At 54.4% G+C, this 13898-nt stretch overlaps 3 protein-coding genes across 3 annotated transcripts; 2 read left to right on the top strand and 1 right to left on the bottom strand.

Annotated features, from left to right (window-relative positions):
• Nucleotides 1-250: 250 nt before the first annotated feature.
• On the top strand, nucleotides 251-1093 carry PG985_010035 (uncharacterized protein; the record flags this gene model as incomplete). The annotated part of the gene is made up of 1 exon (XM_066829803.1): nucleotides 251-1093. The coding sequence occupies one exon, from the start codon at nucleotides 251-253 to the stop codon at nucleotides 1091-1093; it is 843 nt and encodes a 280-aa protein (XP_066682193.1).
• Nucleotides 1094-2034: 941 nt separating this feature from the next.
• PG985_010034 (uncharacterized protein) lies at nucleotides 2035-2968 on the bottom strand (the record flags this gene model as incomplete). Its single annotated transcript, XM_066829802.1, has 2 exons — nucleotides 2035-2528; nucleotides 2779-2968. 2 exons carry the CDS (start codon nucleotides 2966-2968, stop codon nucleotides 2035-2037), a joined length of 684 nt encoding a protein of 227 aa, XP_066682192.1.
• Nucleotides 2969-3450: 482 nt separating this feature from the next.
• On the top strand, nucleotides 3451-5408 carry PG985_010033 (Bcdml1; the record flags this gene model as incomplete). The annotated part of the gene is made up of 5 exons (XM_066829801.1): nucleotides 3451-3522; nucleotides 3575-3774; nucleotides 3849-4290; nucleotides 4386-5020; nucleotides 5135-5408. 5 exons carry the CDS (start codon nucleotides 3451-3453, stop codon nucleotides 5406-5408), a joined length of 1623 nt encoding a protein of 540 aa, XP_066682191.1.
• Between the last annotated feature and the right edge of the window lie 8490 nt (nucleotides 5409-13898).

Raw genomic sequence — 13898 nt, 5'->3', positions numbered from 1 at the left:
ACCGGACTAGTAAACGTTATTCCGCAGAAGCACGCGCTGGAGAATCGGCTGAGCAAAGCATCCGCCCACAACAGCGACAAGGCTGGCGTTGATCATTCCATCATCGTACGGAGCTTCGGTCCATCTTCATTCAGTGTCGCTGGATATGATGTTTATCACCCTTGTGATTTGTACCTGACACCCTGCTAACAGAATCAGGACTTGCCTATGATATAAGTTCGTCGGAAACCCCGGAGACCCAAAAGTGATCATGACTTCCGCACCCAATTCACCCAAGCCTGACGAGGCTACCCCCTCGACCGCGGAGGCGCAACCGCATCAGGTCTCCGACAACAAGGCCGATCCTCAGCATGCAGAAGAAGTGGAAAAGACCGATCCTTCCGGGCCGAACTCGCGCTCAGCTTCGCCCGTCGAGTCTACCGAGTCGCGCGAGTCTGGCGAGGCCTCGCCAGTAGATCCTTCGACACGAGAGGCATCGCAAGGCGACTCAGCAGCGCCTCCTCTGCCTAGCGAACCGGTGCCGGAATCAGAGGACGATGGTTGGGATTATCATTGGGATCCGACACACCAGGCTTACTTTTTCTACAATCGCATTACAAACGAAAGCACGTGGGAGAACCCAAGGTCCAGAACTAGCGGCGCGAGTGCTCCTGCCGCCGCCGCCGCCGCCGTCGCGCCTGGCGTTCCAGAACTGCCCAAGAACGAGAAGCCGCCTGCCGGAGGATACAACCCTGCCATCCACGGCGATTACGACCCCAACGCGTGGTATGCCCAGTCCAACGAGGGGCCGGAATCCGATCAGGTTGCAGTCCCCAGCACAGAGGCTGCCTACGCCGCCATAGGATCCTTCAACCGCTTCACGGGTCGCTGGCAAGCCGACGACCAGAACCCCGACAGGCACAATGACGAGTCCAAGTCCAAGCGCCAGATGAATGCGTTCTTCGATGTAGATGCCGCTGCCAACTCCCACGATGGCCGAAGTCTCAAGGCCGAGCGTTCCGGCAAGAAGCCCAGCAAGACGGAGCTCAAGCAGTTCAAGGAGAAGAGGCGCGCGCGGAAGGAGGAAAAGCGGAGAGCGTGGCTCTTGGATTAAACCGACCCGCGGAGACCACGGGCGTTTTGGGTTACTGAGCGAATCACTACGCGCAAAAAATCGGTTTGACCTGCTTTCTTTGTGTATATGGCGGACGGCGTTCGATGCGATTCCACGACCAAAAGCGTGGGGCATCAGGAGTTGATTCTAGGGTAAAATAGAAATGGCTCGCCTATACGGGCTCTTTGGGGTATTAAGTTGGGATTTTGTATACATACTGCTCATATTGAATGAAATGGGCTACGCGTAGCTTTGAAAATGCACATGCGATTGCCTATATGATATATTGCAACCGAATTCTGGCTATGGTCCGCTGCTGATCATGCCAAGTGCGCTGGGGGGCTGCCATACTCTGGAAAAAGACGATGGCGGTTCTTTCTTGTGTGCTGTGATCCATCGAAACATGATATTCAGCAAATGAGCCACCATGTCTTTGATGTCAGGGGCATGCAACTATATCTGCCCCACGGCGCACATGCTTTTTATCGCTACCTCTCGAACACAGAGATGATATATTTCACTCCGATCATCGTGCGTTTCGCAGCACTCACACAAGTGGAAGGGCTGGCCCTGGCGATATGCGACTGATGGCCTACGTTTGTAGGGGAGATGTCTCAGCTACGAATATGACGTATAAGTTGCTACATGTTGCCCCTTATCATCGCCAAACCGGAATTGACGTAATCCCAATTCATATTCATATAATCATGCGCTATAGTCATCATCAACTCCTCCGGGTTTTTGTGGGCGAACTTAACTGTAGACTTACGAGTCAACCGACGAACCCAAAACCTAACATGCAACAAGAACACTCCATAGTGACCGCTCTTCATTGACATAACGTCCTCTCGCCGCGCTTCCTTACCATAGCCCTGGTATTCCAATTTGCTGGCAACCCTTGTCCCTGTGTTCCCGCTTCCTGCCGCCCGTCCGTCCTTAACTTACGGGATCCCGCTCGAGGGCTCCTCCGGGACAGGCCTCGGCGGCATCTTGGCCACGATCCCCAGCGTGCCGAGCGCGGCCGCGAGGTCGGGCAGGTCATCAGCGCTGCCCGCGACGTGGGCCCAGGTGACCTTGCCGCCCCCTTCCTCAGCGTCGGCGGCATCGGCGACGGCGGCGACGGCGAAGGCGCCCGCGGTCTGCCAGCGGGTGCCGCTCTCGCAGGCGCGGTTCCAGATGCCCTCGGTCTTGCCGAGCTGCAGGGTCTGGTAGAGGACCCGCGGGTTCAGGACGTGCCACGTCGTCGACAGGCCGAGGCCCCACTGCGCGTACAGCTCCCGCTCGTGGTCGATGACCACCTCGACGTCCCAGTTGCCGCCCACCTGGATCACCCACCGCTCCGTCGCCTCGGGGCTCGAGTGCGACACGGCGACGAAGTGCACGTTCTTGTGCTGCGACGACAGGTGCGTCAGGATCTTGAAGACCTTCTCGGCGACTGGAGCGAAGCGTGCGCGTGTTAGTATAGTGGTGGCTTCATGTCAGGTCATGTCATGTAGGTAGGGAGAGGATGGTGATTTGCTGGTGGGTGGCCGTATTTGTGGACCACGTCATCTCAGGGGGTGGCTCGCGAGGACGAGATTAAAGACGTGGCGCGGACACGTGAGTGAGCAGGGCGTGGCAGGAATAATGACCAGCAATAAAAGCAGCGTGGGGGTATATTGAAGTAAATATAAGTAAAGACCTACATGGACAGCCGCAATGCCGTAAGAAGACGATGACGGTAGGCTTGTCTTTGGGCAGTTCGAGGTTGGGGTGTACGGGTGCTTTGTCTCCTGGCTTGGGGGGAGTTGCAGCCTGTACCGCAGGCGGTGTCTTGAACGATTCCCACTCTTGGGCCATTGCCGCTTGGTAGGTCGTCTGCTGCTGCTGAGCCATGATGCCAGTGTGGTTAATCAATGGAGGGGGATGTTGTCAAGGTTGGTGAGTGTTGAAATGGCAAAAAGGAGCGACGATGAAGTCGAAGTTTTACAGTTCGATAGTTGGTTCGATCAACCCGTGTTGTTGTTGAGCTGATGTGTTGTTCGGCAGCGCGGGCGGTGGTGGACGAGCTAACAAGGGTTTGGCGGTGCTCAATGGGCTTCAAATTGCGGGCAGTCCCGGCTTCTGCATAAGTCGCCGCCGGCAAACCTAATGTAATGCATTCAGTTGGACTGAAAACTGAAATCTCTACATTGGACCTACCGACTTCAGCGTCCATCAATGAGATTTTCATGCTCATACGGGAGCATCACCATTTGAACTCGAGATCGTTGAGAACATCAAGGAACCATGTATATAGCCTCAAGCAATCTCACATCGCCAAAGAATTCCTAGCTGACGTTTATATGCGCCACAGTGCCGCTTGATGACCCCGCGCTATGCATGAAATAATCACCCTGCAGCTGGGGCAGCAGAGCAATTATCTAGCCACCCATTTCTGGAACACACAAGTATGTCTTGCCCACCTGCCGGCTGGTATGTATTTGATTCTGACTGTGGTAGGAATCGTATTTCACATTTGGTGACGATGCTGGCGAGTCGCCCATCAACCATGACGTCCACTTCAGACCCGGCCTCGGCGCCGATGGCACGGAGACCTTCATGCCCCGGACCGTGATATACGATCTGAAAGGCGGCTTCGGCTCCATGAGGAAGATCAATGCACTCTACGAAGACCAGGATTCCGAGCCAGCGGCACTATGGTGAGTTGCGGTCATCCCTCCCAACGGGGTTGAGCGGAGCAATTTTGACCTCATTCCTTCTTCCCTTCGTGCAGGAACGGAAAGACGGTCGTCCAGAAGCAGCAGCCCATCGACATCAGCGCCTACCAGGAGAGCCTGGACACGGGGGCCGCGCCGCCGGAGCTGACGACGAGCAACGTGCGGTACTGGTCCGACTTCAGCCGCGTCTTCTACCACCCGCGCTCCATCGTGCAGCTCAACGAGTACGAGCTGGGCTCGACGCTGATGCCGTTCGAGAAGTGGTCCATGGGCGAGGAGCTGTTCGCCTCCCTCGACAAGGACCACGACCTCCTGGACCGCGACCTGCGCCCCTTTGTCGAGGAGGCCGACCAGATGCAGGGCGTCCAGATCATGGCCGGCATCGACGACGCCTGGGGCGGCTTCGCCGCCAAGTACGTCGAGCGCATGCGGGACGAGTACGGGAAGACCCCTATCTGGCTCTGGGGTCTGCAGGAGCCGAACGCGGGTGTCCCCAAGGTAGGCAGGCAATTTTCATCACGCCACTTCTTCTCTCCCACCCCCCTTCACCCCTCGTCGCCTCCGTGGTTAAAATACTGACAAAAGCCGTACAGGAGAAACGCTTGCTTCGCCTGACCAATAAAGCTAGATCGATCGCCGAGCTCTCCTCTCAAGTCTCCCTCCTGATCCCGCTCTCCATCCCCTCCCGGTCGCTGGCGTCGAGCGTGGTCCTGGACCAGTCGTCGGCCTGGAACGTGACGGCTCTGTTCAACGCGGCCATGGAGAGCACCTCGCTCTACACGCGGCTCAAGTCCGACGACCGGGCCAACGCGCTCACGATGGGCAGCATCACGGATATGCTGAACGTCTTCGGCAAGCAGACCATCGCGAACCTGCAGATGAGCCCCGTGGACGAGCCTGCGCCCGCGGCAGAAGGCACCGGTATGCAGATCCTCTCGGGCCGCGGCGAGCTCGTCTCGCGCCTCAACGAGATGAGCTACGAGGACCAGTCGGATACCGCAGGCGGGCAGAACCGCGTCGAGCCGCTCGACGTGGACCTTTCTTCTCTCGCGGAGAACCTGGGCGGTATCGCGGTCCGGGGCGGGAGTCGGAAAAAGGCGCACCTTTTCTCCCAGCTCGAGACGGCGCGAGGAGAGGATGCGATCAACGCTCTCAGCCGCGAAGAGGATGATGAGGCAAATGACGAAGACAGATACGGCCGTGCCCAAAGACGCCAGAAGTCTCACCGGTGAGTTACGCCTTCCCCGTCGCGGCATTCACTGCCCCTGTTTTCCCTATTCATCAAATCAAACCTCAGCTATGTTTATATATAGACTTGCTGATTTACCTATTCCCTTTCTAGATACCAATCAACCCTCGCCTACCCCATGCTGGACAGCTACCCCCGCATCTTCCGGGACAAAGAGGGCGCGCTGAGACGGGATCCCATCTCCATGCGGACCGTCTTGTCGACGGACTCGTCGGTCATGACCCGACTCCGCGGACTCCGCACGACCGTCGTCCGTTCTATCGGGCTCGAGGACCGAGAGGATATAGGCAACGAGCTCGCCGAGGTCGCGGAGGCGTACAAGGAGGGCTGGTCTAGCGGCAGTGATGATGACGATGATGATGACTAAAAAGGGACGAGATGTAGCAAAAATAAATACATGAGTTATTGACGGTTCTACCTGTGATGGCCTCGCGGCTCGGTGAATGCAATAGTTATGTACACTTAGTGAATTCTTGTTCTTACATGAATCTAGACATGTGAATGACCCGAAGAAAGTGATATCTTCGAAAGTACATCCATCACCTGTCTTTCGTGGTCAGGTTGCAAAAGCCCTCTGCTTGAAGTTTTCCCGGTCACATCATCGCCTAACCATCATCTACTGGTAAGTTGTTTAAGAGTAGCTGGAAGTATCGAGCCATGAAGCCGCATTTGCCAGAGCCAACAAACCCACGCACTCCAACCCGAGTCCAACGCGCTTTCTTCATCTCCAGAGACAACTTGTCAATGAAATGATATAAACGTATTTTGGAGGAATCAGTGATACTACTTTGACACGATCTTTGCCCTCTGCCCAGTGAGACAGAATGTGAGAGGTTCTACGCAGCCAAGGCTGTCCGGTCACGGTGAGTTGTAGTGGCCTAGGAGAGAAAGTCATGGGAAGGGAATCAATCCCGTCCAGCTATCCTACACAAGCCAGAATAACTCCGTGGTACTATAATTTTGATGTCCATTGCCTCGGAGGCATCCTGTCGCTGCTGTTGTTACCAGTGAACACTTATCTAATGTCAGATGCGTATATCTACGGGTCTTTCGTCTTCACGTCTACGGGTCTGGAATGTTGGTTGACGCTCGAAGCTTTGCTACTAGATACTGTCGCAATCATGTGTATCTACATCTCGTAGCTGCAATAGTGCCCAAGCTGAGGCTACCACTGCCGTACCTCCATTACATGAACATCTTAGACAACAACACTTCAACAACCAACCCCCCCTTATCGATGCCTCCACGCACGAAAGGGCTCGAAACAGATGCCTGCTCTCTTCCAGTGCATTCAGATTGAGCGGTAGAAGCAAACTGTGTACATCGCCAAGGCTTCATGACACGAAATAACCACGAACAATGCACACATACGCCTTATCCAAGCCTCATCCATTCCGTGCAAATAATCACCTACGAGTCGCTTTCCGGCACGGTGACGACAATATCTTTCCGGCTGACGACTCATTACCTCCTACGATATCTTCAGAATTTTGCCTCTATTAGACCACGGTGGTTCTTACTCACAAACTCTCGGACTCTCGTCTCGCAAAGGAAGAAAAAGAAAAACACCGGATGATCGAGATTCTCATCCCATCCGTGCCCCCAATTCCCAATCCGACGGAAGCATTCAGTACCAAGCAAGCAACGTGCCGTTGTTGTCCGTTATCCGAATCCAGCTTTTTTGCTTCCTCTTCTGTTTCTCTTCTCCTTCGACTTCTTCACCCCTTTCGTCATTCGTTCCCGAAGCCTGCCGCTTCCCGTATAGCGGCGGGCTCGACTAGTCAGGCACACAGACACCAGACGCCGACTGACTGACGTCTGCACGCAGAAGATACGACTCAGCCTCTTCCGTACATATATATGAATAAATACTACGACGGCTACCCGGCTACCCAGGGACCCGGCACGATGCTACACCATCCGAAAGTGAATGGGAGGAAGAACACGAGGAAGAAGAAGAAGATGGAAAGGGGGAGCTGTACTATGAAGTGACGATCCGGGAATCGGATCTGCTTCGGTTGTTGCATTCCACGCGAGTCTTCTTTATCGGATGGTATATCGTTCACATAGGCTCCCGCAATAGAACTCCAAGCAAGATAGATATAACTATACACAACTAGAAATCTAACTTATCCGTACATAGTCATCTACCATGTCGGCGCGTGCTCACCACCTGCCTGCTCTTTCCTTTCAGTAGCACATTACATAACATACGCAAACCTCGAAGCGAGGTCGTCTCCCAAATCCAACAAGGGAAGCAAGCAAGATGGCCGGCCCCCTATACAGGGAACACCCCAGGACCTGACCTGACGGAAAGAGGCCACGATTGAGATAAAGTTCAGATGCATTCTGTGGAAAATGGTGCCATGATCCCTCCCTCGTCCTCTTCCAGCTCAATCCTCCCTTCTCCCCTGATTAAAGTCCCAAACCGAACGTATTCGTAACAGGACAGACAAGCATGCTGACTCCCTCTCTCCCTCCTCGTCCCCGTTCAAGAAACTACAGACGAGCAAGGAGGAGAGAGAGGAAGATGCATGCAGGAGGCCCGAAACAGCATCCTATCCATCCATGGATTCCGGTAGTTACAATGTGGATATCTCAACAAATTCAACAACAACAACCACAACCACCAGCATACAAGACGGCATACTGTAGATGAGAGGGACCCGTGGCATACGGCCCGAGCAACCCAAAGAATCGACCTCACAGATCCAGCAACGAGTCATAGCATTATCCCAACATGTCCACTGACGACTCGAAGCCGACCCTCCATGTCTTTGCTGCTATTCCCGAACGATGACCTCAACTGCAATCAGACCAGATCAGATAGCCCAATAAACGGATTCATGCCACAGCATCAGTTCCTGCCTATCAACTTGTTACTACTGTGACTACGTACGTCGTAGGGCTCGACCATCGCGCCACCACATCGAGGGACATTACATCAGAAGTGACTTGACAATACGTAATTACGCCACCGCCAGCAGGCTAGCTGGCTACTTGCCCATCGGCAAGCCGAGAGGAGGAAGTGGCTGACCGATCTCCTCAACGGCGGCGACATCGAAGACTTGCCTTGCCTTGTTCAGCCCGTGTCGTAGTGTTACTCTTGTTAGCGGCGTGGAGAAGCAGAAGGAAGCCAAGGCCTGGGCCCTTGCCTCCTTGCCTGGCACTCTGGCATTAAACAGTCTGCCTTGATTCGGCATGTCGAAAAGTGCCACCCAGCATGATGCCGTATACAACGTCCATATTAAGGGTCCTATCTACACTAACCAAGCGCAAGGTGGCTGGCATGCTGGTCCCTACTACGGAGTGCTAGCCCTCGGTACCACGGTCGGCTCGTCAAAGGTTCGGGTTATGTTGTACGTGTTAGGCGATGTGCCTTGGATGCCCTATGCTTCAACGACAACACCCCGACCACCGACCGGACCGTACACCGGAGGAAGGGAGGAAGAAAGGAGTATGTGCCAGTAGAGGCAAGTAGGCCCAGAACACAGGGCACACGGTGGTATGGCCATACAAGGTTAGCCAGTACAGTAAGTCCCCCCGACTACCACGAGGATTTATGCCGCAAGTCAGCCAAACTAAAGACCAGCAGAGCGAGCAAGATCCCTGTGTTAGCTCTCTGCCAATGATCGACCTATCAGCATGGAATAACCCGCCGCGAGCAGGCAAGTAACCAGAAAGATCAGAGAAGAAAAAACAGGGACCTAGTCCTAGCTGTTTCAGAAAGGCGATCCGCTGAGAACGGTGGGATGATGGGCCCTCCGGTATGTCTTCCGCAACCCGGCGGCAGTGTGTACAGCGAGACCAGCATGTACCATAACCGCCGTAGCTGGGAAGTCCGTTGTAAGTCGTCGATGGCAACCCACCAGGGGTCCAGGTCTAGAATGGCATTCGCCAGAGGAGCTTGCCACAATTTTTACTTTACCTTCGGTTGGCAAGTGGGCTTGATGGCAGGCCCGACACGAGGGGGGCGAGGCGAGAGAGCGAGAAGCGGCGACTATGAGGTAAGACTCTTGCTCAAGTTGCTTGCTTCTTGCATCCGACTTACCATCCATCCATCATACGATGTCAGGACGCCACAAAAAGAAGTGGCGAGAGGAAGAGTACTTGAATCTGAATAGCATCGAGCAGGCCGAGGCATGACGCAGATGGGCAAAAGAACAAGTCACGAACTGTGACCCAGTTTGAGCAGTTCGTGTCTGCGCGGAGCAGGGGCTCAAAGCTGGGCTTGGGAAGCAAGAAGCAACCAGAGGTACCTAGCTGTACGAACGAATGACTGTTACTTCGTCATGATGTTCCCAAGGCAAGGCATGGGCATGGGCATGAACCCCCCACATCTTCTAGAAACAGCATCCTGGGAGGAGAAGGCACGGCATTCACTCGCCAGCATGCGTACCGTGGGCCGTCAAGCACAAAGTAAGTGCGTGTTAGACAACGTGGGCGGCAACTCAAGACACCTCGCTAGCCATTGTTTCGAGAGGAGCCCACTAGGTGATACCCTCAGAGTACTGCCCAGAGGGGAGGAGCAAGGAGGAAGACGAGCGGCAGAGCAGAGAGAGACTACCAACCACCAGCCGCCCCTCAAGGGTTCTTCCTCTCCTCTCTCGCTGGGGCCCTAAGCTCATGATGCCGATCCCTGGTAGCTGCGTGGCTTTCGAGGGTAAAAAGCCAGAAAAGGTCCCATTCGTATAGGTGAAAGTGGATGTGCGATGGGGAACTAGATCGAAAGATGAAACGCAGAACTCGCGGTTTTGTCTAAGCCCCCAAAAAGCCTTAAAGATGGATAATGATGCCAATGGGCAAGATGAAACACGCAGATCACAGGGGGCCCTACCAGGCCTCCCAACGTCAGTCAATAACGGCGGCGGCGGCAATGGGCATCACGAGGTACAGTATGCAGGTAGGTAGGGAAGGAAGAGACGAATATTATCCGTCGGCCGATCTGCATGCATCTGAAGAGGGAGGGAGACTCGAGAGAAGGGGGGGGGGCAAGCAAGACAAGCTGCAGATATGCAAGCTGCAGCTTGTTCCCTACCGGTCGGCGCAAGGAAGAAGGGGGTGGTGATATGGACTAATTTGGCTCTTCTCCGGCGGTGCCATGTGACGACGACGATGATAACGGACATATGTGCTTGGGGCTAACCAACAGCTTATCATAGGGTATGGTGCGGTTTCGTACAGGACGAGAAACATGGCGCCCAACTGCCTGAACAGACCCGGCTCGTGGCTGCCGACATGGGGGGAAAGGGAACGGGAAACTAACTAACACTCACTTCATTTCCCAGGCGACGGACGCTATCATGCCTTCCTGTGCTCTGGTGTCTGACGGCGGCTGAGAGTGTGAGGGCGCGATCGGCGTTAGGTGCCGTATTCCCATCCGTCCACCCCTCTATAGCGGGCAGAATACAATCGAGGCTGCTGGCTGGGATGCACGTAATCTATCTCTGACGGGTCCCCTAAACTGGGGGCTTTGTGACGAGCGCGCGCGCGCGAGCCTCGCGAGCACAAGAGCGATGTAAATCGACGCTATAGTCGCTATATTGGGCGGAGGAGAAGAGTAGTGTTAGTGGGTGGGCCCTCTTGGCCGCTTCGGTGCGGTGCAGCGCCGGACGTGATGTCGAAATCCAGTTACAACCAACATCCATCATCATCCTCTTTTCCCGAGACGGAGAGAGGCAGGCAGATTGGCAGAGAGGGACAGACCCTCACCCAAGGCCTAAGACGCTGGGACTCTCGGACTGCAGGAAAAGGACGGGTCGAGTCAAGGTCGGATTAGGTTGGGCGGGCCATGCGGCATTGTCTCAGGAAGCCAAATACAGGTTGCGAGCAGGGCCAAGAGCAGTAGTTGGGAGGATTTTACCCGATATAGAGGGCGTTCTAGAAGAAGCTGTGACGAAGTTGTGCCTGTTTCAGGTTCCTGGCTAAGGTAGCGTCGTCGTCGAGGCAAGAGGAGGGAAAGTCGCAAATGGGCGAGCGGCCCAGGGTCGCATAGCTTCTGGAGCAAGCGCCAGAACGGGACTGGCGTCTTGTTTCAGACAATGCCAGCTTCCTGCATACGACAGTACCTTATATGGGAAGAGTGGGGTCCTGCTGCTTGGGAATTTGTAGGAACCCGCATGGTGTTTTCATCTGTCATCGCTGCGCGAGCGTGCGCAAAGCAAAGTACCTTCTCCCTGCTCGCCTGCGCCATCTGAATTATGTATCATAATGGGCCGAGCGAAGGAGAAGAGTCGTGCAGTTTGTTCTTCGAGGGTGGTCGCCAGAAGAAAAAAAGTGACGATGGCCTGGTATCCCTGGATTCACCACCTGCATGTCGGCCCTTCTTCTGCATGATTCAGGCACACCAATGAGAGCTCTACTCAGGGTCTTGGCCCTGCTTTGCGCACATACATACTCGTAGCAGCACAAGGAGGAAATGGAGGAAGATGAGAAGCAAACGAGAAAACGGACAGGCCGGCGGTATGATGCTTTCGAGTTTCGACAGACAGGTCTCGTGTTGGACGGATGCGAGGACTAGTCCTGCTTGGAGAACGAGCTACGCTCGAATCCGACTACGGGCTGCCACCACGACGGGTAGACGAACTACTTCCGCTGAGCAGCGCTGGGATTACCATGGTTTGTTTCAACCAAAAAGAATTCGCCGACATCTGAGCCCATCTCTAAAATGGCGTTTCAAGTTCTGTAATAATTCTCCTAGAAGGAAAAAGGGTCGATCTCTCGACCCCCCAAAGGAGCCAAGGTCGCATTGGGACGGCGATTGATTACCCTTACTGGGTGCGACTGGCAGCCCAGCCAGCCTGGGCGTCTACCGACGATCTGGGGCAGCCAGGGCAGTGAGGCAAGAAACGATGCGAACTGATGCGAGGGTGATGGTGAGAATGGACACCGGTTGGTAGACTTTTCATGTTTCGATGTATTATTAGGAGCTGGAGGAGAGCTATTGCAACAGTACAGAGAGTACCTGCCCAGGAAGCTCCAAGCTAGTCGCTGCCCAAACTCCACCTTCGGAGGATTTTTCTGTCACCTGCAGTGGTATGCTGCTAATACTCGGTAATGATGCAATGTCGCAAACAAACCTGGGCTTCGAACATGCTGATCAGAGCCAAGTGGTAGATCTGCAGTGCGTGCAGTGACTGGATGAAGCATGCAGCCTCGTGACGAGCAACGAGGTCCATACCTAGGTGACTGGCACCTATGTACCTACCTACCTCGCTTGACGTCTACCTCCGCTACTGCAGGTCTATATTGTGTTTATAGTAGCATGTATCACTTCAACGCATATGCGCCTTGGCATGGTGACCAAGTCTGTAAGTGGCTCTCGAGGTTGGGAAAAAGGTGGCTTTCCGAACCAAAATGCACGTCCTTGGACCGGTTCAATGGGGCCCAGACGAAACTCTGTATTCCAATTCCGAGCAAGACGAAGAGCCTCAAGATTCTGAAACCGTAGCTTGCTCATGTCATTGAACCCAATATCGATCGTGGGAACGGAACAACGGGGTCAGGGGGGTAGAGACAGGGCAGGCAAGCGCCGCCATGATGGCAACCCAAACTTTGCGATATCGCTTGCACAAGTGATGATGCTATTGTCGACATGGACAAACAGAAAGCTCGAACGAATAAGCTTCAAGCTCTACCCGTACTGCTGGCCGCATCACATCTTCAAGAATTGGGCTCAATGCAGATCTGACGACTTCGATCTTGATTGGCGATGGCGGGCCACTTTCCCATCTGTTTCCCCTCTCGGCCATGGGGCTGGAGAGTTGGAGATTTTACGTTACGTCCAATCGTCTGCAAAGGCAATGCCACAATGGAGACTTTCAAGTGAGCCCGTGGTCAGTCTGGCGCGTGCATGTCTTCACCCCGGCCTCTTGGCCCAATGTCGACGACGATGTGGCTAATGTGCTGGCTATAGAGCCGCCAGGTCACCAAGCATGCGGCCGAGTAGCGGGAAAGCAGGTCTTAGGGAAAGGCGGCCGGCGGCATACAGAGATGCCTGGATCGAATCGATATGTATGTATGGAACTGGCCGCCTGTTGAAGAAACGGACATGGCTGGGGCTAGATGTGTGTGCATTCTATTTATGGCGTGCGTTGTCATCCACAGCAGCCCAAGGCATTGATGCGGCCGATGGGGGAAGTGTGGGAGTGTGGGCAAGAAAAAGGAAAGATAGAAATCTGACGCGGCCAATCACAGACCTGAAGAGCTCTCCTTGTCCGACAACGCAAGCGATACGCAGGTCCTCAGCGGCCTCATTGGCTGCCGCAGAAAGTCTAGCACCAGCAAGTCAATGAGACAGCAAAAAATTAAGCTTAGTGGAAGTCGGCGGGAAAAAAAGACTGATGTGAAACAAGACACTTCAGTGATATCCGACCTCAAGGGCGCTAGCAGCATGTTTAATTGGGATGACAGCTATTGGGGAGGCGGGCAAGCGGATTTTTGTCTTTGTCTTTGCATAGCGACGTGACGCGACTGATTGATTGATTTGATAGCGGAATTCAATCCTCACCTTGGGTCGGCCCCAATCTGCCCAATCTGCCTGCCCAGCGTAACGCCGGATGGCCTTTGTTCCATAGCGTCTTCCGTCGTACAAGACGGGTAAACATCGCGTACCCAAGGGAACGTACAGCACAGTGACTTCTAGAATAGTAACAGTGAGGAGCCGTGCGGGAAGGTTTGCTCTTCAGCCATGGCTGTCGTGAAACGGCAATGGCTGATGATCTCGGAGGCTGCGAATTCAATCCGTACCTGACAGTCTTTCGTCTACGCGATCTGCGCGTTTGCGTGTTCTGCACCACACGTACGGGATAATCGTTCCTCCCTAAATTGCCCTAGGTGCTAGGTGACAAGCGAATGG

Source organism: Apiospora marii, assembly GCF_038362585.1.
Source record: "Apiospora marii strain CBS 49790 chromosome Unknown utg000006l_segment0_segment0, whole genome shotgun sequence".
NCBI classification, from domain to species: Eukaryota; Fungi; Ascomycota; class Sordariomycetes; order Amphisphaeriales; family Apiosporaceae; genus Apiospora; species Apiospora marii.
Note: the sequence above shows the minus strand (reverse complement) of the source record. Positions and strands in the feature narration are given on the sequence as shown.